Source organism: Hippoglossus stenolepis, chromosome 8 (assembly GCF_022539355.2).
Source record: "Hippoglossus stenolepis isolate QCI-W04-F060 chromosome 8, HSTE1.2, whole genome shotgun sequence".
NCBI classification, from domain to species: Eukaryota; Metazoa; Chordata; class Actinopteri; order Pleuronectiformes; family Pleuronectidae; genus Hippoglossus; species Hippoglossus stenolepis.
This window is the reverse complement of record NC_061490.1, coordinates 23,386,757-23,414,655: the sequence shown is the minus strand read 5'-3', so window position 1 is coordinate 23,414,655 and position 27,899 is coordinate 23,386,757. Positions and strand designations below refer to the sequence as shown.

General features: G+C 43.3%; 3 protein-coding genes and 1 long non-coding RNA gene across 4 annotated transcripts in view; 2 read left to right on the top strand and 2 right to left on the bottom strand.

The window, feature by feature from the left end:
- The window catches only part of LOC118113918 (raftlin), an 88,855-nt gene extending 76,412 nt beyond the window's left edge, over positions 1-12,443 (top strand). Inside the window, exons 8-10 of the mRNA XM_035164042.2 lie at positions 5,680-5,783; positions 9,625-9,700; positions 10,273-12,443. Of these exons, the coding sequence (XP_035019933.1) occupies positions 5,680-5,783; positions 9,625-9,700; positions 10,273-10,956 (864 nt within the window). The 3' untranslated portion in view covers positions 10,957-12,443. The remainder of the gene's footprint in view (positions 1-5,679; positions 5,784-9,624; positions 9,701-10,272) is intronic.
- A 3-nt stretch (positions 12,444-12,446) lies between these two features.
- On the top strand, positions 12,447-15,281 carry LOC124852278. The gene is made up of 2 exons (XR_007032889.1): positions 12,447-13,885; positions 14,475-15,281. It is a non-coding gene; the product is annotated as an uncharacterized LOC124852278 (long non-coding RNA).
- Positions 15,282-18,169: 2,888 nt separating this feature from the next.
- LOC118113313 (vitelline membrane outer layer protein 1 homolog) lies at positions 18,170-20,843 on the bottom strand. The gene is made up of 4 exons (XM_035162869.2): positions 20,603-20,843; positions 19,661-19,773; positions 18,469-18,772; positions 18,170-18,252 (listed from the first exon to the last, which is right to left on the bottom strand). Exons 1-3 carry the CDS (start codon positions 20,777-20,779, stop codon positions 18,472-18,474), a joined length of 591 nt encoding a protein of 196 aa, XP_035018760.1. The 5' UTR covers positions 20,780-20,843; the 3' UTR covers positions 18,170-18,252; positions 18,469-18,471.
- Positions 20,844-21,547: 704 nt separating this feature from the next.
- On the bottom strand, positions 21,548-27,327 carry LOC118113307 (class II histocompatibility antigen, B-L beta chain-like). The gene is given in 5 exon segments (XM_035162861.2): positions 21,548-21,741; positions 21,866-21,977; positions 26,041-26,322; positions 26,507-26,779; positions 27,002-27,327. Coding segments are annotated over 5 exon segments (795 nt in total). The 5' UTR covers positions 27,069-27,327; the 3' UTR covers positions 21,548-21,680.
- Positions 27,328-27,899: the final 572 nt, after the last annotated feature.

Genomic DNA, 27,899 nt, shown 5'->3' with positions numbered 1-27,899 from the left:
GCAACCCAGCTCCCTGGTCACCGAACAATCAGCTTTGTTTATTAGCGCCGCTTGAACAAAGAAAATCACTTGTTTTATGATCTGGGTTCTTTGTTAGAAGCTAAAAAACAGTGTTATTTCAGATTTTACATGGATGCTGCAGCGTATTAATGCAGATGTAATGGATGCTTCATTCTCTGTTTTCTCAAAGTGTCCTTCTTTTTGAGCACATTTCTATCTGCACATGGTTTTTTTTGAGATTCCTGTTGAAGCCGCAGCGTGATTGTCAGTGAGTAAAATGTTTCTCTCAGCCTCTTCAAGCGCGGCAGTTTGATGATGTCGCAGCCGCGCTCCCTCGCTCCTTGATCTCCACAACTCGTAACCCGAAAGACACACCGGGAGAAAAGTGCAGTAAAGAGAAAAGTGTCGACTCCTGCAGAAAAACAGACACCCTCAGAGTTAATATCAGTGCAGCTGAAATTCAAGGAATGGCAGTCCAAAGTCAAAGCAAGTAAAAGGAGCTTAGCAGAGCTGACACTGTTGTCTCCCCGCCGCACAAGCGTCTCCAGCTTTGAACAGCAACACTTCACAGTCCCCTGAAACTGAGTCATGTCTAAAACGGGATTAGGTCCAGATATCACAGCGTTGGTGTGGCAGCGAGGAATCTTTGAAGAAATTGTTTCAGGCGTGGAAAAGGACACCTCAGATCCACACGTGAAGGTGTGTGTGTGTGTGGGTGGGTGGGTGTGTGTGTGTGGGTGTGGGTGTGTGTGTGTGTGTGTGTGTGTGTGTGTGTGTGTCTCGAAATTAGCTTCACGCAAAAACCACTGGTTACAGATCCGTCTTCCTCTGGATTCGCTGGAATCGATTTGGCGGTCGGTGCCACGAACACAGGATGCAGATGTGTTGTGTTTCTGCTAATTTCAGACCTCGTGCATGAGTCACAGTGCGGAGTAAGTGTTGTGTTCTGTTGTGTTTTCCGTGCCCGTGTGCATGCTGTGGCCTGCGTGTTGTGCAGAGAGCTGGTCGTTAGCGCGCACGTTGCCTGTCCCTGATATCTCTGTCCTCCCTGGCTGAGGTGAGAGAAGAGGTGACCTAGATAGAGGCAGAGTAATTTGCACCGTCCAAGTGCAAGTGAGAGATCGCGCCCGCTCTGTCGGACAACGTGAAGACGATGCTGATAACTGCAGAGCAGGAGGGCGGCGTTTATAGGCTGCAGTTGTTTTTACAAGGTAGAAAATAATAGCTCGTAACTTACAGGATGGACTTAACAGGCTTGTTTGAATGTTTAAGCAACAGTGGTGAAAAGAGACTTCCTGTTTTTACGCAAGTACCCCCGTTAAAAGGTTTTTTTTTGTAGTTTCCTCTCACTCTAGTCGAGGGTTGAGGACAAAGGATGTTGCACCTTGTACAGATCGAGATTGAAAGATTTCAGACTGGAGTATTCAAATTGATCCCACTGGTTCCCACAATTTAAGATCTCCATCAAATGGTCAATTTCCACCAAAAGAACGGTCTCTATCTGTTAATGCATCTGTAAAAAATCTAATAATGTAACATTTAAAAATAAATATCACTCACAGGGGCCGAAACGACTCCTTTTTATGTGGATACCTTGAGTGAATTCGCATATTTAAACTCACAGGTTCATGATTTCACAGACTTTCTCTTCTACTTGAGTATTGTCACATAGTTTTATTGGTTCTTTTACTCCAGTAAAGAGTCTGAGTTCTTCCTCCACCGCTGCTGAGCTACTACATCGTGCAGGACCTTAAAGAGTTTCAGTTTCATATGGGTCCAGGCGAGAGGGACGTCTGGAAAGAGCCGCTGTGGTGCACCTGCAGTTCATGTTCAGCCAAGTCTGAACTGAGGTTATAAGAGAAACTGTCTTCTCTTTGTCTCTCGCTCCGCTCGTTCCTCTCGTCTCTAAAGTAGGTTGTGGTTAAAAGAGTCATCTCAGTTAACCTTAAAAAAAAAAAAAGCACATCTGGTTTTGAGCTCAGGCAAATAAAAAAAAAAAGCAGTAAACAGAGAGAAGCTCTGGGCCACACCTGTCAGAATTTAGCTTTTGGCCCTTTCTCTTATTTGAATAAAATAATTAGGGGCTGCTGCCTTAAAGTTGACGACTTGTCTTCAATGCATCGTGTTCTCTTTTCCCTCGTCACTGACACAAGATGAACAGGAACAAACGTATGCGTTGGCTGATCCTTTGTTTTCCTAACTACCTCATCATGTGTTATCAGGCTGCATAGTTTACTTCTGACTCAAAAGTCGGCTAATGCCTCATAAAAGTCTAATTTTGGGATGTTCTCTGTGTGGCTTCTATTTAATCTCTGTTATTAATGAAGATTTGAGCCAGAAAAATGTCCCCTGGTGACGTGTAGGCGTCTTTGGAGAGTTAGGAAAAACAAAAGTATTGGACAAATTAAAATTCTGACCTGGTGATGATGACAGATGAAAGTCAAGGGGATCAAAGTTATTACATCGTGTGGGAACCTGGATGTCTGCTGCAACTATTACAGCGACCTGCCGTGTGGAGCTGGTTCCCTCTGAACTCCGACCTCATGGTGGAGCCAGTGGAAACGTCAGGGGAGCACAAGAGTTAGGATGGTGCATCTTCTGAGGACCGTGAATGTCTGCACAACATTTAGTTGCAGTCCAGAGGAGAGAGAAATTTGAATGTGAACCAGCAAATGCTACCAACTAATAAATAGAATATGTATAAATGACTAATTACTTACAATTAGATAAGTGGATCTTACAGGGAAATTGTTTTGTCAACTGTTTTCTCTAAAGTCCGATTTTTCAGTCTCTAGTTTAAGAACAACATAAACAGCAAGTAAATATATATTTAAACGTCTACAATTACCTGACAAACATTTATAAATCTGTTGTTTTTTTCAAGCTGGCGAAAGGTTTTGAAAAAATCCATGATGAGTAATCGAAACACAAAAGTGAGCAGGTTTAGCTGCGGGGAATATATGTAAAGAAATAGCACCAATATAAAATATTTATCTGTGATGTTTTTAAAATGGTCAATTACAGTTTGAAATGGTCGTCGTGCCGCCGCCGGTCTGTTGCTGTGACAACGCTCAAGGTTGAGCGAGCCTATCAGGATATCTGAGGTACTTGCTGCATCATTACTGGACTGTGGCTGCAAAACCTGTCGACCCCACGAGTCTGAGAAAATACAGCCCGATTCTGAGCCGCTGAAAAGACAGATTTACGGGGTTTTTTATGTCTGTCCTGCAGAGCTGATGGAGGAGCTTGATAGAAAAATAATGGCGCTTTGTTTTTTGTGGCGCTGACTCCCAGAGTGCACTATATGAACTCTGCGTCGACCTGCAGCTGCTCCCTCCTCTGCCACCGGCCCCACAACAAAAGTTTAAGTCTTATATTTCTGAAAATGATAAAAAGAAAAAAGAGCAGGTTCAACTGCCAAAATATTAAAGCAACACTGTGTAACTTTTACTGAGCAACAGCGCCCTCTGCAGCCACAGGTGGAGATTATTTCTGTTGGGCTCCGTGTGGAACAAATCCACCAAACTCTGCTTAGAAATCCTCATATTTCAAAAGTTACCATGCTGAATATTGGAGATAAACTCCGGTTGTTGTTACTCTTTTACAATTTCAGCTGCAACTATCAGTCAGTTACACTCACACTGACACGCATTCTCACATTCAGCCCCTCTGGAAAGTTTCGGGAGATTATCCGGAGTTCAACCATCAAACTAATTTCTGAAGCTTCTATTTTAAGGTATAAAAAAAAGGTTGCATAAGCAGTTTTTTGTTTTACTTATCACCTGGGAAAACATGTTTTTCTCCCCTCCTGCTCTTTAACACGGTGTTTGGCTCAAGGTACAAACCTGTTAAACTGTGTGAAGACGGCTAGAACACACCTCCTCTGTCTTCTCACTGTGTGATCCCTCTGTAAAGTGTCCCAGATCACATCGGCAGAGACGGCCGAGGTGATTACTTTCTTGTTTTTGAGCCTCTCCGGTAGATGCAGGAGTGCTGATGCAGCAAGGTGGCCCCGCATAATAAGTCGGGGGAGCAGCGAGCCCCTCTGCGGGAGCTGTGATTAACTCTCACCTACTCCAAAGAACAGCAAAGCCATTACAGAAAAAATTATTTCTCAATTTACTTTCCGGGAAGCCTTTGAGTGCGAGAGCGTGTTTCTGGGAGTTGTTCCAACATAAACTCCCCTCCGAAAAAATGTAGATGCGCCGCTCCCTGTTGGAACTGAGAAAGTAATGCTTGTGTAAATAACAGTCTCGTATTCCAACGATTAGCAAACCTACAAGTTAATGTGCGACTGCTTCAGGTCTGTTTGTGCACGCGCCGTCAACTCGGTCAATACAAATCTGTGGAAGAGAAAACGAGGCGCTGTGCGGTGGAGTGGGTTTAAGTGTTTTGATTGGAAGTCTGTCTCACGGCAGACAGTGAGCGCTGCATGCTGATCAGTCGCTCTGTCTCCGAAATGTTCTCACTTTTCAATTCTCTCTGTTGCCTGCGACTGGATCCAGCTGCAGAATTAGAAGTAGTGGTAGGAAAAGCACTGCAGTACAATAGCAGTAGCAGCTACTGGAGGTGAGTAGGGGGCCAGGATCTCTGTGCGATGGAGGCAGATGATGGTGGGTGTTCATTATATGAAACCTTTGGCGGGTGCAGCTTTAATTAGTTTTCACACTTCTCAGAACAGCGGAGGCTAAATGTGGCGCGTGCAGGTGTCGCTTCTGCTCTTCAAAGGTTGATCAGCTGCACGATGAATATTCTCGGTGGTGTGCTGGCTTCGTGTTTGCGTGTCTCGACTCGGATCGGGATTCGCTCCGCACCACCGAGGAGAACGGTCTGGAATTCATGCAAAAATCTGCAACGGCCTGAAGGCTGAGACTTGTCAAGTACATTTTCTTTTTTGCGTCGTCCACATCTTTACACGTGTTGTGAGGAACACAGGTTTTTTTTATTGCTTCTATGTGAGGGTTTGTTTTGTGAGTTTTCTTGTGCGTGTGAATGCAAATGTTGTCGTGACGAGACTGACACGTGTGTGGTGGTTTTTCAGTTTCTACAGATTACTAAACCACACACACACTTCCTGTCCCTCATACACAACAAGTATGGTTGTGTGTCTGTCTGTGTTCTGATAATTACAGGTGTGTATTTCCGCTTGAACAACTTTTTCTCCCACAAGTCAAGATAAACATTTTAAAGTTCACTCCTCCATCTATTCTTGATTTAAATGCGTCTCTGACACAATGCGACTGTGGGACCTGAAAGTCACAAACACCAATAATACAATTTGTTTCACATGAGCGACCCGTTTATTCAAGGACTCACTGACTTGTCATTAATAGACCCGGTTGCCGTGTTGACTCGTGGGAGTTTCAGTTGCAGCAGATTCACATCACAGCTGTTTTTTTCTATTCTTTCCGTCGGTCATCGCTGTTGAAAACCACCTCTGCAGGCTGCACACACACACAATCACCTCAAGTAGAAGCATCGTATCGGAGAGGAAACGTTTCTTTAAATGAGATCCGAGTGATGCTGAAGCCTGATTGCATCTCATACGCTCTTGCTTGTATTTAATGGTTGTGACCGCACTCCGCTCCCCAGTGCACATGCATATTGAAGATGGTGACTTTATGTGTGCAGAGCTGTTTGGTTCCAGGCTGTTGCTGACGTCTTGTTTTTTCCTCACAGGGGCTGCAGGTGAAGGCTGATTATGTTCCCCTGCTGCAGTCGCTTGCTACATACGGATGGAGACTCACGTGTGTGCTGCCAACTCCTGTAATCAAGACCAACAGGTAATCACCCTCATCTGACTATTAAAGGGGCAGTAATGGGCAATCAGTGAGCAATACCGACCCCTGTTGGCAGCCAACAGGAATTACAACAATATCACCTTTGCTGCAGGGAGGCAACTAGTGCACAAAGTGATCACTCCCTCCTTTACTGTGCATGCTACAGTTTTTCCTGTGAACACTTGATATAAACTGTAAGACCGAGTATGTTGGAGTCAAATGACAGTTTTGACTCGTGTCTGCGTCAGCTCGGGCCTGAACTCTGAGCCGAGCGGCAGCAGCTGTGACGGTTTAAAAGCTGCGGCTCCGACTGCGGCTGGAAAATCTCTTCACAGAAACACAGGGGTTCTCAGCTGAGCTCATGCTGACTCATGGCTGTTGAATGAGTGAATATCCGCTTATGGTCAAAGGCCTCGTATGTTCTCAGACTCGCTTCAGAATCTGCTCCTTAACTCGCTGCTGATGTTCTGTAACAAACACTTTACTACAGCGCAGCTCACTTTACTTCACTCTTTAAAAACACTCTAACACAGCATTAATTAGTCTTTATTTATATATTCAGCAAAATAAACACATTTCCAGAAAAGGCTGACAACTTTAGTTGAAGGAATCGTGAAACTTTAATGTTAGTTCATCAGTATCAGTGCAACACAGCAATTATTCAAGTAACCACATAGAGTTCACACTGTTAAAATAACAAGTGTAAAATTATTTAAAGTTAGTTCTCACACGTTACTTCCACGGTTGAGCTGTTAGATTTGTCAGTGGTGCCTTAACACAGCTGTCACCGTCCTTCACACCCACACGTCTCGTCTCTTATATTAACCACGTGTAGAAATAGAAAAGACACAACAGTTTAAAACAGGTGGACACTGTTACACTTTGGATTGATTTGCTCTGTGAAGATGCAGCTTCAACTCTGTCTCAAAGCAACACTCACATGCCCCCGAATGCAATTTCAGTGCCTGATGTGTGGACAAAATCACCTCTGATGTGAGGAGCAGAAATAACCCTGGGAGAACCAGATGGGTATCTTCCATATTTATGGACATTTCTGCACCAGATTCCCTTTTTTTTCTGTGTTTTCTGCCGCAACTGAGGAAGGAAACTGTGTCTTGGGAAGCACAAGAGGAAATTTCACTATCGAAACATCACAGCTTCAGCTCCACTTCTTTCCGCCGTCACTTGCATTAGAGCGCTGTAGGGAACAGTACGTTCATGAGGAATGATCTCATGTAAATGTGAGCATGTAAATATTGCAAACTTGAAATATGTGAATCCTCTAACGAAATGCTACATGCGTGTCACACTGATGTAACTCGCATGTAGCATTTCCATGCACTGACTGATCGTGTGTTCAACTGGTCATGTTCCCTGCTCTTTCAGAACACAGCTGATTAATTACCTCTCTATTTTCATCCTTTGTTTCCCCCCCCCACCCAACCCCCACCTCCCCTCCCTCCCTGCACTCTTTCAAAATGCCACAACGCAACAGCACAACACGGCTAATTAATCAGCGTCGGCCTAGATACAGTACGAGACGCCGCTCGTTCCTCTTCCTGCCTGGAAATAAACATTTTTTTGCGAACCGAAATTACAGTTGATGATCTATTTCAGATTAGCGATACTCATTACACTTGTTTTTGTGATGTTGACTCCTTCGGTTTTTTTTTAAATAGCGAAATTTGCAAATGCAAACGCTTTTTTTCTCTTTTCCCGTTGACTGAGGGTTTGCAGGCTGCACTTCATCTGGAAGAGGTCGGGATAAGTGTCGGTGATCTCAGCGGCGTCTGAAATTAATGCTAACTGGTGCTCAGCGGCTCCTCCACACAACATTAATTCATGTAGTTGTCTCCGAGCATGCATTCACGTTCGCCGCATTCAATTAATGTAGATGGTAATTACGTTTTGGAGCCATTTGCTACAGTAAATGTGAACGTCTATGATACAAGGGAACATAGGGGAAACTAGACGGTTGAGAATAATGTGTTAATTATTGAAAGTACATCGAGTTTTAATCTTATATACTCGGAAGAAAGATTCAAACTCCCATGTGTCAGTTTAATTGTGAAGTGGCTGTAGGATTTTGCAGCAACGTGCAGGTACATTCACTATAAATAGACGTTTGCCATCGCTCTTCTATATGTCGGAGTTATAATAGTGCGGCCGACACTAACAGCCAAGAGCAGGCTCAGTAATAACGCCTGTAATTTTCTAAGTAACCTTCTCCTTTTCCGGCTTCGTGGGCCGGGGCTTTTTGCCGGTAACTCCAGTTAGTTTTCAGCTTAGATCCGGCAGGAGGCCGTCCGGCATCCTTGACAGCCTAGAAAATAGCTTATGGATGGTGGAAGGAAGGAGGTAATGGAAAAAAAGAAGTTGTGCCGAGGCTTTGAATGGTTTAGGGAGTGAGCTCCGTGCTGGAGGAGTCTCTCAAGTCCATTTGATGTGGAGAAAGGGGAGATTTGTTGCAGGCTTTTAGGAATCTGCGGCGATCATAAAGCTGCCATCTCGCCTCACGTGCAGGGTTGAGCGGGCAGCTTAATTTAAGGCAACATGTAACCTTTGTGTGTGTGTGTGTGTGTGTGTGTGTGTGTGTGTGTGTGTGTGTGTGTGTGTGTGTGTGTGTGTGTGTGTGTGTGTCTGCACGTGTGCATGTGTTATTGGACTTGTGTCAGACAGGCAGCGGGACCATCTTCTTTTTAAACCTCGTCCCATAATAGCGAGAGAGAAATTGAAGGGATAAAGCAGAAACAAACAATAAAACTGTCAAACATCAGCCGCACACATCCCGAGAGATAAAGGCAGAGAGGTAGAACTCCGCCAGGCGGTGGGAGCTCACTGGGCTAAAAGAAGGGTCCGTTTATGACAAAGATGAGAGTAAGCGTGAGAGACAAGAAGCCCACTCAGAAACGAATGTGCATTTGCTGCCATGATTAATCTGTCAGCACCAGTCCTTGTGCAGATTATCCTCCTCAGAACACAGGAGAGCGACACGTGCATGGGACGGAGGATTATTTTTGGGGGTCGAATTAAGGAAAACAGGAAGAAATGCATGTTGTGAGATTTGGAGGGATGATCTCAGACATTGAGGCAAACCGCGAAAAAAAGCGTCCTCGTGGTGTGCGAGCTGTCTGACTCCGTGCAGCGCTCGGACAAAATGGAGGGAGATGATAGAGACAGATGACAGCAGGAAAGAGGTTGGGCCCACAGATGAGTCTATATCCTTAAACTGTCAGATAAGAGAGGGAAGCAGACGCAGTCGTCTGATTATCTCATGTGTGGGTCGCTCCCTGATATCAGGTTTTAAATGAAATGAATCGTACACATTCTGTATGAACCCGTGTTCTCTGCAGCATTTTCAAGCACAAACAAACATGAATCATGAATCTGTCGGGTTTTTCTTGTCATTTCTAAATGTTTACATTTTAAAAAGGAAGCGGGAAAAGTATTATTACGAGAATAAAGTCATAATATTAGGGTATGTTTCATGTTACAGGGGGAATATCAGAAAATCCCTGTTTCAAATGAAGAGTGCTAGTTTCACAAATAATGAAATAATCATTTGTCACATAAGCATCATATTATCACAGTATCAGGAGTCTTTTCTGAAGAAAGAACCAAACTAACTTGGAGGAAATTGCTTATTTTGTCGAGGAGTAAATGTTTGATACATCTGCGACTTTGACTTTCTTCTCGTAACAAGTCCTTACACTCAAAATCTCAGCATTTCTTCTTCAGTATGACTTTAATAATCCACCGTACAACACCCTTGATTTAAGATGTAAAATAATCTCAATCTTGTTGCGCTGATGTGTGGTTTCCTCTCTCTGTCCTCCTCTGTCAGTGATGGAAGTCTGTCCACCAAACAGATCGTGTTCCTGCAAAGACCCGTGTTGGGCCGAAAGAGGAGAGAATCCAAGGTACCTGCACGTTCCTCCCTGCATTTCTTTTTCTGTCAGTTGTTCAGTCACGCGCTCAAAAAGCCAACATCACCTTTTTTCCACCTCCAAGTCCACAGCTCTTTTTATTTTAAGTAGACAAATAAACACAAATGCGGAGAAACTCTTCTCAGTTTGAGATGTGAGGATCTCTTGGTTGATGATGCTTTCTTTGCGCCCCTGAATAGTGTTGAATTGATATTTTAACTTCCATCACAGCAACAAATTTAAAACCCCGCAGCAAATCTAACAAGATTTTCTTTGCAGTTCAATATGTCCCTGCAAGTAATTGAGGACATGTTGCATTAAACATTGGCCTGTTTGTCTGGTCGGACTGGAGCCACCTCAGGCCACAAATAACTCCTCTCAAAATGGCCTCAATTTCCTTCTCCGCATCACTGAGACTCATTTGAATTAGCAAGTAATCCCAGTGCAATATTGAACCCACTGCGATCTATTCTTAATTAAGTCTGTGTGTAATGCTTTGTGCCCGAAAGCGTGTGTTTAAAGACGTACGACGCATTCCACTAACATGCTAACGTCAATGTTTTCAGAAACTGATCTTCAAGCCCCGAAGCAAGTCCAACAAGAACTGCATCAAAGAGACGGCGAAGAACAAGAAGAAGAAGAAAACAAAAAGCGAGAAAGATGCAGAGGATCCTAAGATCATTGACGACGGAGAGAAGGCTGAGAAAGAGGAGGAGAAGAGCAGGGAGGAAGGGGAGGAAGGGGAGGAAGGGGAGGACGCGACATACGGAGATGCGGTGAGAGAAAGTGGGACACTGGAAGAAAGGGAATCGAGGTGTGAAGAAGACGGAAAGATTGATGACGGGATTGAGATCAACGTAGAGACTGTAGAAAAGAAAGATGGAGGAACGGAGACAAAGGACAAAGGAGCAGGAAATGGCTCAGAAGAAGGAGAAGAAGAAAAAATAACATTGAATGGAGAGGGATCAGAAGAGAATGGAGAGCCTCTAGAAAAGAGAGACGTCCGGGAAGTGGCTGAAACTGTTGCGACTGTGGAAACAGAGAATGAGACCAAAGAAAACGAGCACACGGGCGTAGCAGAGGTTGAAGCCGTGATCGAAAACGGCGTGGAGGCGGATGAGGAGCGAGACGAGGGCGGAGAGGACGCCATCAAACGCAAGGCGGAGGAACCGGCCGGTGTGGAGGTCAGCGCCAAGGAGATTGTGGCAGATTCACTGACCAATCAGAGCCCAGAGGAAACTCAAGAGTAGCCCCAAGTCGAGGTTTTATTCCCCCACCCTACCTCTCAAATCCCCCCAATCCCCCAATCCCCCAATCCCCCATCCTAAGATCTGGTTCACAGCGTTGTCCCTGATCCAAATTAACGGGGCGTCGATCCCCATCGCTGCAGCATTGTCCAAACCTGCCCCCCCCCCCCAACCTGCCAAAGTGTAGCTTCAGACAGATTTCATGTGATCGCAGACATCAGTCCTACTGTACAACCACACATACTGAATGTATATATCATTAACAGGCAGGGCTGGTGCGTGAGAGTCAAAGTGGAGTCACTGGAATAACTGGACGAGGACCAACGATAATATCTGCAAATGAGCGACAACTTGAAATTAAAAACCTGGTCACATCAGAACCTAGAACAGCAGTGAAATCAGGAGTTGATTGGTTCTCAGGGGCAAAGTTCAAATTCAACTATCGTACCTTAGCGCTGTTGCAACATCAACTTTTCTTCAATCTGTTCAGTCGCCATAAAAACGATTTTACAAAAGAAGAATAGTTTGCAGACGGCTATGAGACAGGAGTTGGTAAAAATTCTTGAAGAAGCTAGCGTGAGCTTATTGTCTCAATAGCGACAAAGCTAATTTGCTAGTTAGTCCTAAGAACTTTTTTTTCAACCACTTAAAGAATTAAAGAAAAGATGTGAAACCCTAAAACTGCTTGAAGGACGTCATTGGCTCAATACGGAGATAAAAGAAAAACATGGTAGAATTATTGAGAGTAAATTTTGCTAGCACGTTAGCAGTTAGCTCTCCAGATACAGTAGTTTACCTTCTAGCCATGCAAATATTCATTTCTGGTGTGGCCTGGTCTTTATAGAAGGGGTCAGGGACATCACAGCATGTCAATAAGTTCAATGTCTAATACACGAACAGCAGTGATGCTTCTTAAAGTTCGAGAACTTACCCTTTCCCCCCCCGTCAGCTCGTGATACCCAGATATGGCGTCTACATTACGAGAGGTACCCGACAGCTTGTGCAGCTCTGTCCAGTTTCTGAAGCTGCGGAAAAGACGAGTCAGGAAGAAACCCTGACCAGACACAGGCCTGCCTCATCCACACGACATCCACACAACGTAAAGCCCGGGGGGGAAAAAAGTGTCCTACGTGATCACAGACTTGTTTCGCTGTTTTCTCCTCGGTCCTGTGCACCACGGGTGAGCTGTGATGTGGAGGGAACTCGGAGGGAGGAGAACGCTGACAGAGGTGATGGGAAAGGCGTTTGTTGCGACAGGCAATCCAAAGTAGGGTGAAGAGATAATTGTTTACGCTGAGCTCTAAGCCGTCAAGTGCTTCAAAGAGAGCCGATAATCACTCTTTGGTGTGGTGTGGTGTGCTGAGCTCACCTTGCATACAGAATGTTCCATAATTCAAAGCCAAGTTAGATAAGGATGTGAAATTCAGCTGAATGTTTGCGGCTCAAGGGCAGAACTCGTACTTACACTCACCTAGTTTGTTTTTACACGGAGGGAATTTATTTCTACGCAAAGTTGCATTTTTAATTACATTTCCAGTCAAAGGCCACGAATAAAAAGTGCGGAGGGTTAAGCTGCGTGGTCCGAGCTGGACGCGTGTTGTTTCCTCACTCCCAGCTTAGAGATCGAGTGGGAGAGACAAAGAAGGAGGTGGAGAGTGAAAGAAATAAAGACCCGAGAGCATAAGAGCGTCAAATAAAAGCAATGAATAGGCTCATTTGAAGAAACATCCCACATCCCCCCCCACCCCCCCGTAGAGATTTCCTTCATTATTTCACCTCCAGCTCGGAGTACACCTCTTACCAGACATCATTTCTGACAATAAACCAAGTCATAACGCGCCGCCTCACCGCGTCGTTTCCATTTAAGAGAGGCGGAATGTGACGCAGGGAGGTGGCAACGTTCACCATGCAGAGATCTCATTAGCTCACTAATGGATTCTGTTAGTGGGGTATCTGTCAGGAATCATGCATTTATAATGGAGGTCACTTATTAGGAGGGATGTATTGATGGCAAAATAAAATCAAAAACAGCCTTTAGATTTGACTGTAACGTCACCGAAGCATCATTTGCACTGCGGAGGACGACTTTGTGTTTAAAAAAATGCTGAATTTTTTTGCAGAGATATTTTCCACACATCAGAAAAGTAGGTGAGAAAAGCTGTTTATTGAAATGTTAGCATTCGGTTAATCCAGAAGTTAAACTGTCTCGCTTTATGCAGACGTTCGTTTCTCGTCATTTGGATCTTTTGCTTTTAGGAGAACGGATGATACCTTGACGAAGGTGAAACTCTTCATTCATTTACGAGTGAGATCGATTATGCTGAATAAGTGCTCTCCTTTCTTTTTTTGGGGGGGGGAAGGGGGATTAATCCACCCGCCGCTGAGATTTTTCAATGTAAAATGGCAAATGTTTTTTGTGTAGAGTAGAGTATAACAAACTGTGACCAGTGTAGCCTTATTACTATACTGTAAATGGCCCCGCAGCCTGCTATTAGAGATGGTGATTTCAATGTTACATGTGTGTTCTAGTCCAACAGGAAAGTTTTGCTACCGTCAGTGTTGGTATTTTTGAAGCTGTCGTCCCCTGTTTTTCTTGCTGGAGTTTCGCAGTGAGGGGATAAAAGATTTGAAGTGTTTGTCCACATGAAGGTGATGTGTTATTAGGGGTTTATTTTTAACATGTTTATTTTATTATCATTATTGTGAATGTTTAGTTTTTTTTACTTTTACCGTGGGCTCTGTGTTGCCTCTGCTGTTTCCGCTGAAGCTTGCAAAAATGTATTTCTGACTGACGCTTCGAGCTACCTCCCGAGGGCTGCTGTTGGTTTTCGAAAAAAAGAAGACCGAGAGGGGCCACAGCCCGCTCGACCTCCTGGAACATGTGGTCCTTGTCCTCTCGGCCTCCGCGATGACGGAGCCCGGACCTGTGAGCGTGAGTTCATCACTAATGGCAGACAAGGTCGAGGGCAGAGTGGGTTGTTTTCCCACAGCTGTTCACGAGCACATGACAAATAACCACTCTGATATTGAACTGAATTTATATATATCGTAATATTCTCTGTGGTATTTTCTTCTACCTTTTTTTTTTGTTTTTTTTTAGCTTTCGGCTGTTTGAGGTTTAATAAGCACTTATTCAAGAAATATTTAATGCTGCTGGGGAGCCAATAACACTCCGCTGTCACTTTCACACTTTTGTCAGATGTGACATATATGAATTATGAAAGGCAAAACCAAAATAGGCCTTTTGTTCGCTGACAAGATCTCTGAGAATATTGGAGAGACGTCTCCCCCACTGAATCCTGGTCAACTGATTTAATCAGATTTAATCAATTTCTTCATTCTCCCCAGCGTCAGGATAAACATTTTAACTGTCATCTATCAGTTTTAAGAATATGAATTTATCCCAATACCCCTACCTTCCTCCTTTTATTATTTTTCTCAATCTGAAACTGTGACATCTATTCCCCTCTGGCGTCCTGAAAACACACAGATAGATTTCTTTTCCCACTTCATCCTCTCAGAAAAGCTCGGAGAAGGAGTTTGGAAAAATCTGGCAAAACATCCGCAGACATGGACGATCGCAACCTTGACAAAAGTTACAGCCGGTCACGCACACGTCCGTCCGACCTGAGGCCGCGACCCCCGGGCCTGTCACTCTCCCTGATAACAGCTGATTGGTTGCCGTGCAGTCCGACCCCCTGACATGAGTACACGCTGGGGACTGTGGGTAATTGTGTTTTTTTTAATCATTTGAGAGGGGGGGGAGAGAGAGACAGGATCTGACACTTTATCAGTTAAATGATGCTGAACCATGTTAACTCATCCGTCCGTGAAAACAAGGAGACCTTTGCAGCCCCTCTACTCATTTGTGTTAAAAAAAGAAAAACATAATATACGGTCTCCTGTGTTATATCAGCATAATTGTCTCTGAGCCTCCGTCCTGGCGCTGGTGCAATCGTTCATGGTGATGCTGTAAAAAAAAAAAAAAAAATACAAATAAACGTAGTGGTTCATTTCCTGTGTTCTACTATGACGTGGAAACGACAGATCATGATAAAATGGGATTTATTTTTTCTGTGTTTGTCACTTTAGCTCTCAGCCTCTGGAAAATGTATTCTTAATTGTTTTGTTTTTTTGTTTGTTGTGTCTCCGATCACCTCAGCTGCCATCTTGAATGTTGAGTAACTTTGATCATGTGCTGTTGTCACTTGCAGAGCAGTGAAAGAAAAGTATTCTTTGTCCTCGCAATCCTGAGTATGTCCACATTCCTACTGTTCATGACATCTGTACAATTTGTATATTATAAAAAATGATTTATATTTAATGTGTACACGCGTCCTCGCTTCTTTTTGTGTTAAAACGGAAAAATTCAGCTTCGGTTTGTTGAAGCAGCTGTTAAGAATATCTTAGATGTTCGAGCGCTGAGCTTTTTTCCGGAATAATCCTTCAGCTCCAGATTTGACACGTGAACTAATTAAAGAATCACAATTTTTCAACTCACTCTCTTAAAATAAAACACAGATGTTCACTGAAATAGTTTTTACTGGAGGAAATCTCCTCCTCTTGTTACCACCGGCCATTAGGAGACGTCTTTCCTCATTTCAAGATGGAGACGCCTCCTGACTTTCATTATATTGACAAAAGTTAACATTAGTAAACATTGGTGGTGAAATCTCAACTTCAGATTTCACATTAATTGATTTAGTCTGATCTCATTGTGCAACGTGCTGATTGGCTCGTCAGCTCAACTGTAAAGAAAAAGTCACAAACTCGTACTTGTAGCTCGAGGTTCATAACTTCAGAGTCACTTGAAACTTTTACAGATGTATACAATATTTCTGAGCTACGACACTTTTTTACATATATATTAAATATTTCTACTACTACATAACTTTTTAAAACATGTTTCTACTGATGCTTTTTTTTTTAATATGCATAAAATATCCGTACAACTACAAAACGTTTGTATACATGTAAAAATATTTCTACAGATACAAATTATTTCACAGGTTTGAAAAATGTTGTGCAACCAAGCAAAATATTTATACATCTAGAATTTGTTTTACAGTAAATAAAGTATTTCTACAGCTATAAAAACCTACACAACTTTTTTTCAAACACAAAAGGTTTTTTATTTATTTGTTTTACAGGCACAAATTATTCATGACCCTAATGTGATCTCATGTATAATCAGGAGTGTGTAAATGACATTTCATCATTTTTATTTATTTGTTACCTCAGAAAAACTCCAGAACAAGTAGTTCAGTCTTACTTGTAACCTTGGTTACCTCAGGAAATCCAGGAAGCCATTCTCCAACCAGACTAGTTTATATGAGGACAGTCTATATAAAAGTGCTGCTCTTATATAAACTAACTGACAGACGAGATGAGGACTTCAGTCCACTGAGCACAATGAAAACACAAACACAAACCTGATGCATCAGGGAAATGAGACTCGCAGACCAAAGTCGCTATTTTCTCCCAGGGAAACGATTTTCTTTAAAAAAAAAATCGGCTCCATCTGGTTATTACCTTCATTACCGTGTGAACCGTGGATCAATTTTATTGTTATTACCACAACAACACCGTTAGTTTCAGCCTCACCTCGAAAACAAAGCCGTTCCACACCAGAACTGTCCCTCAAATATTTCACATAAACACCATAACCCTCATGGTGTTTACGAGCTGAACTATATTTACAGTTGAGCCGACACAGCTGCTGTGATCTATAAGTCATGAGCTCCGAGCCCAGGGGAGCCGGGGGGGTCATTAACAGGAGGGCGAGACCACGAACGCCACATCCATTCTGTTCACTACAGGAGGCGTTAATGGCTCTTCGGGCGGACTGGGCCCCGGCGAGCCGCTAAGCTGGTCAGAAACACATTGAGCCTGTGGTTTGGAAATTAAACTTGTGACCCGGGGCTTCACATCCCTGAGGGTTCCCACATAGTGAACGTGTTTCTGCACAACGACTCGCTGACGGCGGCGTGTTCTGAATAATGAACTTACTCTGCTGTCACAGGACGTGGTACAGTGTCCAGATCGAGTCGGTGCAGAACTCGGGCCTTTGTGCCCAGAGGGCGTCTCTCTGCTGGAGCCGCGTGGTTGCGCCAGATGTTCAACATCGCCCGGACTGATTGATGGAGAGTTCACTGCCTCCATGAAATCATTATTCTATATTTTCATGTGTGGAGTCATACAAGTCACAGGTTTTTAGAGAGATGATGGGCAGCTCCACTTGTTACAGCACTGCCATCTAGTGGGGAAATAAACAGGATTCAGATTGTTCCTGATGGTTTCCAGCACAGGAATGATTAGTAGACCATTAGAATTAGATCACAATCAATGGAACACCAGTGCAATTGATCATAATTAGTCAGTTTTAGTGTTTTGAAGATGTTATTGATGACCTTTAAAATCCTGCACGACCTGACTCCTGGTTATGTTTCTCATTGAATCTGTGTCCACTCGTCACTCGGCTGTTTTCCTTGTTAAATCCTCCTCCTGCTGATATGAGTGTATCCGTAATCCAGGCAGACCAACAAGTGCACTTGAGCTTCAAACCCCAGTAAAAACACCCTGAGCCCAGATAAGAGGTCAGCTGAGTGTATTTGTTACCGGAGCGGAGAGAAACTCTGCGGTTGTGTGTGTTAAACTCTAATCGCTTTGCCTCGACTTGCAAAATCATCTGAAAACCATTAAGGCAGAGTTTGATAACATCACGTCGACTGCCGCCCACTCCGCCGGCAGATTAACTGCTCAGCGATTAATTAACACAATTACCTCTGTGTGTGCCAATCGGTGTCTTATCAAACTTTGTCAGGCCTTAAACTGTAAATTAATTAATACCCCCTCTCGTCATTTCCTAATTACCTCGGTTCCAGCAGGAATTGTGGGAAACGCCCGTGTCAGCGCCTCCAGCTTAATCTGACTTTACCGTGAGCTCATTGGTTCATCAGACAGGAAGTGAAAACACGCCGCTCTCGTGCTGATGAGGTGAGGAGGCGACGACACGATTTAAAAATGGCTCCTTCATCTTTTTGTCTTTGCTGCCGAAGCCGACGCTTGAAACTTTCTCTTGAAAGCCAAATATTAATAACTGTCACTTAGTTGTCGGCTGAACTCTGATCTCAGTGTTTGTGTTTTTAAAAAAAGGAAATGAAACCTAATCAGAGACTTGAAGTTCTGAGAAAAAACGTCACAGAAACAGCAGCGATTCAAATGAGCACTTTATTATTTGTCATTGTTTAATTCAGGGTGACGGAGGAGGGGCGGACCGAGCTGCTCATCTGTCAATCACTGTCGATAAAAAAAAACATAAAGCACAAATTCAGAAACTGCAAAGAACAGAGTCACAGGATTATGAACAAAACAACATTTCAATAATGTCACAAACGTCCTTCAACTGTTAAACCAAACTGTGCTTTTATCTCAATCCCATTTACAAGTTTTATAACATTGGCAGAGGTAATTACTTTGAGTCTCTCAGCTCTTTCTGGGCTTTAATTTAATTACCTGCTAGGCTCTGGCACAGCAACGGAAGCGCACGTCATTGAGGGCGGTGTCGTCCCCTCTACCCTGTTGTCCCTCTATCTTGGTCTCGATGCCGCAGATCCCTCCGTCGGCACAAGTCGGGCTCCAGGGGCCGTACTCCCCCCAGCCCATGCCGGTGCCCTCCAGCGTGGGGTTGCTGCTGCAGCGGAACTTGATGTTGTTGGCGGTGGTGTCGTCGATGTTGCCCCGATGGGCCTCCACGCGGAGCTGGAAAGAGGTGAGCACGCCACTGGGGCAGTACTGAGGGTTGGACCACCCGCCCCAGCTGGAGACGAGAGCAGGAAACACAGCAGAGTGAATCAAATCTGAGCCAAGGTTTGGTTTGGAAACACGAAGTCGAGACGTTTCAACATCTGAACCCTGAACTCGAAATCCTGGAAGAAAGAATGTTTTGATTTCCATGATGTGGAAACTGTCTCCAGCTTCCTGCTGCTTCTTATCCTTATTTAACCTTCACAGGACAGACAGGTCGGTTCCACTGAGACAGACGATCTGACCAGCTGAATAATTAAAGACATTGATAAAAACCACCTCAGTGACTCAAAGAAATAAAGAGTTTCTACTGATAAGTTCATTTATGTCCAACATCAGATTCCCTGCTGCTAAATACCAGCTCTCCACACAGGGACAGCTGTATTTTAATTACTTTAAAATACAGCTGTCCCATGTGATAATGTCACAGAGCAGTTTACATAATGTTTGTTTCATGCTACAACTGAAAATCAAGTGAATTTACATCTGGGTCACATGAGTTTTTATACATTTCACAACTAATCCCTGTGAAAAGGCAAATTTAATTGGTTCTATGTAGAGTTTTCTAATAATTTGTCTGGTTATCATCATTTCTCGGAATCAGTAACATCTTTGTAAATCACTTCTCTTTTTTATGATTATTATTATCAGCACCAATGTTTGGTTTTATGTAATTTTCTTTACTTTAATTAGATGGATTTTGTAACTTATATACATACAAATACAAATCACTATTATTTAAGAAAAGTATTATTACAACAAACTGCAGATTTGATGATTAAAATACACACAGTGTATAACTGATCTTCAAAGCGTTAACACATTTTGATACTGGATTTATTTGTTGTCCAGTTTATGAAAGGTGCCTGATTGGAGACTGGTACCAGTGCGGAACACCTACAAGCCAGGGTGAGACTCCGCAGTGTACATGAAGTTCAGCTCCCCGTCTTTGCCGCAGATGAGGCGGATGCCGTTCAAGGCCGTGTCGTCGCCTTTGCCCTGGCTGGACTCCACCTGAGGAAACAGAGTTCAGTTCCCAGAAGCAGATCGGATTAAATCAGTTTTTCTTTTGTTTAATTGCTGCACCAGCAACAAGCGCACGTGATGTAACAGGTCACAGCAGGTGAAGAGCAGCTTAGTATCTGGTACAACAAGAAGTAAATGCATCTCTGGTTGTTGTAAATTGTTCTCTGTACATAATCAGGATTCTTATGATCATTCGTTAGGAACCAGTTGATCCTCATGACTGCAAACACAGTTTCCCAGTATAAATGTTCTCTGAGCTGCAGGACAATAAAACAAACTTTTACCTTTTTTCATTTACTTATTTCATTGATTTTTGTCCCATTATGTTGGAATAATACAAATTAAGGTGTCTCTTCACAGCCAGTTTGAGTCAGAGGGACAATTCCATTACTTCATGTGACTTTGTGAAACAACGTGAGGAATGAAAAGCTGTACGGTCAAAACTCTGATGTATTTTAAAAGTTTCCTATTTTACCTTCAGGATAAGAAAAACAAAAGTCACAAAAATGATTAAAACACAAACAAAACTTCAGTTCTACATTTAAGGTCAAAATTTGTTGAATAACTAAATCAATAATTATATATATATAAGTCATGATTTGGCAAAAGCGATGAAGAATTTAAAATGTAGAATACATGAATTATGGACAAGCAGAATGTCCAATGAGATAAAGGCCATCAGCTTTTCAGCCAGTGTACTTCCTGGAAAGCAAAAGGTAGTATTGGACTAAGCAATGGAAAGTTACTTTATTTGCCTCAGTAGGTTTAAGTTAAATAAAAAATAACTGTGATAAATGTTAGAAATCAGTGTCTTTACCCTGATACTGAAGCCAACAGCAAAGTACTGGTCAGGACACATCTCGGGCCACATCCATGTTCCAAACCGCTCTCCGTTTGGCACAGTCAGCACAGATGTGTGCGACCGGCTGGCCTGCACGCTCAACCCCACAAACAACACGGCCAGCATGGCCACGGCGCCAAACAGACTCGCCATGTCGACAGCAGTGAGTGGGTGTTTCACCGTGAAAAGCCAGCTAACAAGTACTGGAGGGGGTCCGGCCTCAAAAAGCTCTTATATAGTTTACGTGTTGATTGCGGAACAGACAACTCGTATCAGCGTGAATCATTTACAGAGACGCAGGCGAAGTGGACCTGATGTGGATTTAACATTTCTACATCTCCAGAGAGCTCAGAATCAATGTGTCACTTAAAATCAACCTTTCAGGGATTGTTATCGTCCAACAGCAACAGGAGAATATCACTCACAGAGCACATTTCTCCACCAAGGCCCAACACCCCCCGTAAATTACATGTATTACAGTCTATACATAGATTGAAACGAGCCGGGCCAGGAAAGAGATTAAGAGAACACTTCATTTGTTCACTTCATTTGTTTTTCGTGGACATGCAGAGATCAACTTTACCTTCAGATAAGAAGTGAAAGTCACTCGAGGTGAACGGCCTCTAAAAGCTATCAAAACAGGAGAGTGATGTCATGACTGACAGCTGAGACTCACTGACGATTGGTCGTTCATTTTATTTCATTATTTTTTACTGATAATAAGAAGATGAAGTTTGATAATGACAAAATAAACAAGTTACAAAGTGCTGCACACATTGAACCTGGATCAAAACACTTTCAGGACCAAGACCCCAAAAATCTGGTAATTTAAATAATACAGAGATAATGAGATTACATGAAGAAACAAACCTGAGATTAAACCAGAATAATCATAGAACAGAGAAGACGTGGTGGCAGGAGAATTGTGTGCAAACTTTATTTACATAGAACCTTTCCTGCAGATTAGTGCAATTCAAAGTGCTTCACATATGATTGGCAATATGATAATAAGACATCATCATCACAACTGCAACTTTCCTCAGTTGAAGAAAAACTAAAACTCTGAAAGACATGACGATGTTTGTCCTTGTCTGTCAACTGGGCTGAAGTCAAACCTGAAACAGGACAAAGAAAGTTTCATGAAAAAGAACTTGTTCAGAGTCTGGTTTCTTTCCCCCTCTGTCCTCTTTACTAAACACTGAACTCTGCACAAACAGAAAAGTGACGGGTTTCACAAACCTCCGTCTCCACCAGAAGTAAACTGCTCCACCTGCAGCTGCACAGAGGCCGACGAAGAAGACGAGGATCCCCACTGTCAACTTCACACATTTCAGATCCAGAGCAAAGGTGTCTATAAGAGAGAGAGACAAACTGACAGTGAAACCTGTGCCTGCTCACAGATTATAGATCAGATATAACTTTTTCATTTTTCCAGAACAGACACCAAGGACAAACGGGGCCTGAGGGACTTTATGCATCGAACCAAACCCTCTGAAGAAACTCAAAACTAAACCACAAATCACTCCAATCTTTAAATGATTCTTTCATAATCGAAATTATTAACAAAGTGCAAACTGGGTATAAATAATCGTAACGTAGTAGTGTTTAAGAGCAGAACTCCACCACCACCCCAGACGCACAAACACACACGTTCTAGCCCTTCTCAGCTCGGGGGCCCCTGCAGACACCTTCAGATTCTCTCCATCACATTTTCCTCTTCGTCGTGCGTCTTCTTTCTCCTCCTGTCACCGCTCCTCAGATTCACAAACCTCACACGTCAACAGCAGCCGACAAACCGAACCATTGTTCGTCGCCACTGTTGCTTCTGCCGTCACTCACGACGGAGGAGGTAGCGGCTCTGGCATGTTTGGACTGAAAAGCAGGAGACGGGAGGAGAAAGCAGCGACGGTAAATTGAGCTCGATTCTTGCGCGAAAACAAAGGCAAACACATTCAAAATGGGAGCACGGAGACAAAACCCAGGCTGGAGAATAAGCAGCCGTGTGTACAAGAGCGGCAGCTGGAACGCTGAGGCTACAGGGACACAATAGACAAGCTGGCGAGGAGTCGGTGCTGGATGATGGTGTAAAGACTAATGAGGGAATCTGAAGCAGGTGAGCAGGTGTGTGTGGAGATCAGGCGATGTGGAAACACAGGAATACCTCAGGGACGACTGCTGGACATGGGGAGAACAGCAGGTTTGGAATTTCAATAGAAATCTCGCTGGCGTCAGATTCCAAACGCTCGGGGGTAGATTCTGTTTCCCCGTCGATATGTTTAACCTCAACTTGAACCGAACCTCTGTCGCTTCCTGACCACTTATGTTTGCCAGCATCCGAGAACTGGAATTAAACGTTTACCATAAAACGCAGCCGGGGGGAAGACACAATAAGCCCGAGGCTAAACCGACAGCGACTCCATGAGGACGTGCACCCGACACATCCCCATCACAGCCAGTTGTGTCACACTGTGCTCATCCTAATATCATCCAACCTGGAGCTAACGTGGAATCTTAATGTCAGCCACAGTTCAATGAAAGGAAACCATAATTATAACATAGTGTAACATTGTCATTGTGTGTATTATTTCTAGCCCCCACATGATCCCCTCAAAGCATTCGTAGATAGTGTGATGGAAATCTGGAAATACAAGAAGCAGCAAACACCAAAATTATCCACGTGTATTTTAATAGGGGCTTTCTGCAGAAAGGATCAACACAGAGAGTCACAAGGATCTCAGAGTGAAGATGGAGAACAGCCAAATACAAGGATCTTAGGAGAACTGAGAGATGTCTCTCTGAACCAATCCAGACTGGTTCTGTAGGCGCAGGAGAGAGAGGAATCTAAACACAAACAACTGATTTACATGTGTTTCCTAAGGAGATAAGCAGACATATACATTCCGTTCTTTGGAGGGTAAATAAGTGGCAAAAGGGTCTGGCAGTATTCAGGTCATAAACAGTTCAGACCATAAAACAGCTCAGGTCATAAAGCATTTGGACAGTTTGTTTATATATGTAGATACAGATCATGAAAGTCTTTGGACAAGGCTGCAAAAACTTACTTTCTAAATACAAATAGTTTGTCAACCATGCTTAGTTAATTTTTCTACTACATTTCCCTCCTTTTTGTCACTTATGACAACATAAGAGAACTACTGTAAAAACTCAAATACATCAATTCACAAGGATTCAAAATGCATCATCATCCTGACATGTAGATTTACAATCCTGTGTCGCCCTCGCGTTGAATGGGGTCATAAAAGGTTGTAGAAGGAAGCAAGGAGTCATAAAGATCTGACTGAGGAGCTGGCCCAATATTCAGATGATTGGGAAAACAACTATTACAGTTATTGATAGCAGGAAAAGTACAGTTCCTCTAAGGCCACACAGGCCTGGCTGTATTCGGTGTGTGTACAGTGGGTGGATGGTTTGGTCCTGGAACTCTCTTGCAGTGACTGGACTCCACATTGTCAATTCAGCGACCTCTACTGCTGTGCGTGTTGTTAGCAGGTTCTGGTACGGTCCTGTTAGTTGGAGTTGCTGTGAGTCAGCCGTGGGGGTGGTTGAGTCGACCTGAAAGAGAATGTGTGAAGCAGATAGTGGCTGGCGAGCAGCTGCTCTCGCTGCTGCATCCGCTCCGGCATTTCCTTGTGATACTGGGTCATTATTAGAAGTGTGAGCATCACATTTACATACTGCAACCTGTTCGGGGAGGAGGACAGCATCAAGCATCTGAGACACTAGAGCATGATGTGCAATTGGTTTGCCTGATGATGTAAGGAATTCTCTGTGTTTCCAAATCGTGCCAAAATCATGTACTACACCACAAGCATATCTACTGTCAGTGTAGATATTAACCCTTTTCCCTTTAGCCAATTTGCATGCTTCAATGAGAGCAGTGAGCTCTGCTGCTTGTGCAGACAGAGAAGCAGGGAGTGGTGGGGCAATCAATGTATCATGTGCTGTTACCACAGAGAAACCAACTTGATTTGCTCCCGTGTCTGAATTGCGAGATGCTTATCCATCCACAAACAGTTCAAAGTCTGGATTCTGCAACGGTGTTTCCTGTAAATCTGGTCTGGGGAAACAAACTTTGGTTATTGTTACTACGCAGTTGTTTTGTTTGTTGTTGTCTTCTTGGCGGGACAGAGTCAAGGTCGGAATCCTGCATTTTGAACACTTGTGAGGGGTTATCTGTCCTTACAAATGTTTGTTTTTTGTCCCTACGTTGCGCTTCTTCTAACCACATTCCATATCCCTTCCACTCTGCCTGAAATGTTTGTTTTCCTTTTCTGGCCTGACTTATTTTTTCTTTCTCCTCTAGCTTTAATCTCAGCTGTTTTAGCTGTCTTATGCTAAAACTCCCCCCTCTGGAAACCCACATTCTTTCATCCACACTTGTACCTGGCTTAGTGCTGTGTCACCATAGTTCCTTCGCATGAAGTTCATATTAGGACTACTCAGATCAGTTCCATTACCCAAATCATCAAATTTTTCTTTACTGTTACTTTTACCCATATTTAAAAAAAATTATGTTAAGTTTTAGTTACCTTAAGTCTTTAATCAATCTCCAAAATGCTTTCGTCAGGTACAAAATAGGAAACTCAGTAATATTAATATCCTCAAAATATTGTAATATCCCCAATATAATATAACCAATAGTAATTTCCTTTTACTTACTTGGTCTCTGGTAATTTCTCAATTTATCTCTTTTTTATTTTTGTATTTATTTAATACACATTCAAATATCCTGCCTTTATCTGAACATGAATCATTGTGCCTTAAAGAAGTTCTCTACAGTTCTCTGTGCTTTTGGAGTCTTGTTTCAACAATGCAAATACAAATCAGTATTATGTCCTTTTCTGTGGTTGTGCTCTTAACAAACTCTTTAAGGTACCTCGTCAGTCTACCTTCCAGGTTTCTTCTAAACCTTGGTTAAAAATTTACGGCTTTCAACCGTCTGGAGGATCCAATCCCCTTCGACCAACTTCTTCGTACACTATGTTTGCTGGTAAAAAATAATAAATAAAAATACACTTGAAATCTCAGATCCTCACCAGATAGATCGCAGTGCTGAGACGATCCGGGCTCGGGTCTCGGTCCCTGCATCTCACCCGTCCTAATGGGGAGGTTAAGGTTGGAAACTTTTTTCCCAAGAAGATCACTCAACCGTAGACACCGAGTCCAGATGTTTCCAGTCGTGCGATCCCACTTCTGACACCAAATTGTGATGGAAATCTGGAAATACAAGAGGCTGGAAAACACCAAAGTTAACCACGTGCATTTTAATAGGGTTAGATAGATAGATAGATAGATAGATGGATAGATGGATAGATGGATAGATGGATAGATAGATAGATAGATATTAGGACGCATAGTTAATTACACCATAACTTACTTAAATATCTATATACCCCAGTCCACCTCCAGGCTCTGTGGCAGACTGCTGTGCTCCACCCTGCAGCTCACCCTCTCCCCCCTCTTGGGCGTCAGCTCCAGGTAGGACTGGACCTGGAAGCTCCAGTCCTCGTTGGCCAGGACGTCAGTGGACGACACGTCGCTGGAGGCCTCCACCCCGTCCCTCAGCCAGCTCACCTGCACTTTCTGAGGGTAGAAGCCCAAGACGCTGCAGTGGAGGATCGTCCGCACCCCGTAGTCAGCCGGCTCGGTGTGATGGACCCTGACAACCGGCGGCACTGGAGTGTGGAGAAGATCAGAGCAAAACATTAGCAGCTAAATGACCTGCAGAAGACAGAGTCACTTTTATTTAAGACATTAAATTAAAGCACAGGGAGAGAGACCTAGAAGCAAATGAAGCCAAGGAAGTGAAACAGTTTGACCCATAATAACCTTCTTCAGTATAAAAACACAGAAATGTACCTGTTCTGTCCAGCGTGCTCCGTCTGAACAGCCTCGCATTGTATCTGCAGAGAATTTCCACTTGAACTCTTCTCAAGGCCATTTTCTAATCCTGAGTGTTGTAGTGATTTGCGTTTTTCATGCCAAATTCTCCAAAGCCCACGTACTTCCCGACCCGGGAGTCGTACAAGGTGTTGAGCTTCATGTTGAATACGTTTTTCACCAAGAAAACCACGTCGGTGATGTTGTCTCCATACTCGCAGTCACATATCCCCTGAAACACGTAGCTACCTTCTGAAGAGAATACAAAAAATACACAAATGAAGTGATAAAGTAAAGTAAAAAAAGAAGTATAAGAAATTATTTGTTATTTAATTTGAAAAAAAGGTTGTGGTAAACAGGAAAGTCTTCAGCATAGCAAAAGGACTTGGTATTGCATTGCACTATTGTAAATAATATAAATGTACATATATAAAGGCTGAAATAGACTGAATACAAGAAGAAGAAGAAACCTACCTGTTGCTGCAGTGCAGAGCAGAACAGCACAGACTGCGACACTCTGCAGGAAATAAACTCCCGTCATCTTTTAAACATGAACTGATCTTTCAGGTTTTATCAAAACTCTTTTGTTTACAAGCTTAAAACGTTTTGTAGGATGTGGTGAAACCTAGTTTCTCTTCCAGTGCGATGGCATTCCGGTTACTGTGGTGATCAAATCACTGCCACTTCTCAAAAGTAATTCCTCATTCAGGATTTGATCTCTCTCCTCTGTCATTTGAGCTCAGTCGCTGGGTCAATGCACCTGTAGAGTCCAGGGTATGAATTATTTCTACACCACTGGATATATACAGTAAAATCCAAGCTGCCGTATTTGGGATTTTCAGCGTTCGGGATCTAAACTGCATCCATCAGAAGCTCAACGCACTTAGATATTAAAATGTGGCAGCGACTCATCCATCACTATGAATATAATTAGATTCAGGCCCGAGCAGAACAAATCCAGCGGAGGCACTTTTAAAAACATCTGCATTCGGTGACAGTATTAAAACAGAAGCAGGCAGAGATGACAAACAGCGTTTGCAGATCGTTGGTGTCAGGCGGTCGCTGCAGGAGCAACAACAGCTTGAAGCGGTGCTGAGGTAATAGATGGTGACTTTGAGAACGTGCCACAGCGAAGGGTTAATAAAACAAACACAGGGAAGAATGTGACGGATTTGTTCTCTTTCATTTTAATGTCTTTTGTTGACGAGCAGAAGCACAAACAGGAACAGATACTTTCAGCTTCCCTTCATTTGCTTCACGTGCTCATGACGAGCTACAAAACACAAAACTGTGCTACAACATCACGGAACCTGAGTGAGGCTCCTGCACGATGCTGTGATCCACCGAGGAGGATCTGTTTTCATTGCTTTGT

Coding starts and splice junctions, on each gene's coding strand:
- LOC118113313 (XM_035162869.2), bottom strand. CDS start 20,779: ATGGCGAGTCTGTTTGGCGCCGTGGCCATGCTGGCCGTGTTGTTTGTG. Junction 19,774..20,602: donor CTGTTGGCTTCAGTATCAGG/GTAAAGACACTG, acceptor CTGTTTCCTCAG/GTGGAGTCCAGCCAGGGCAA. Junction 18,773..19,660: donor GCGGAGTCTCACCCTGGCTT/GTAGGTGTTCCG, acceptor TCTCGTCTCCAG/CTGGGGCGGGTGGTCCAACC.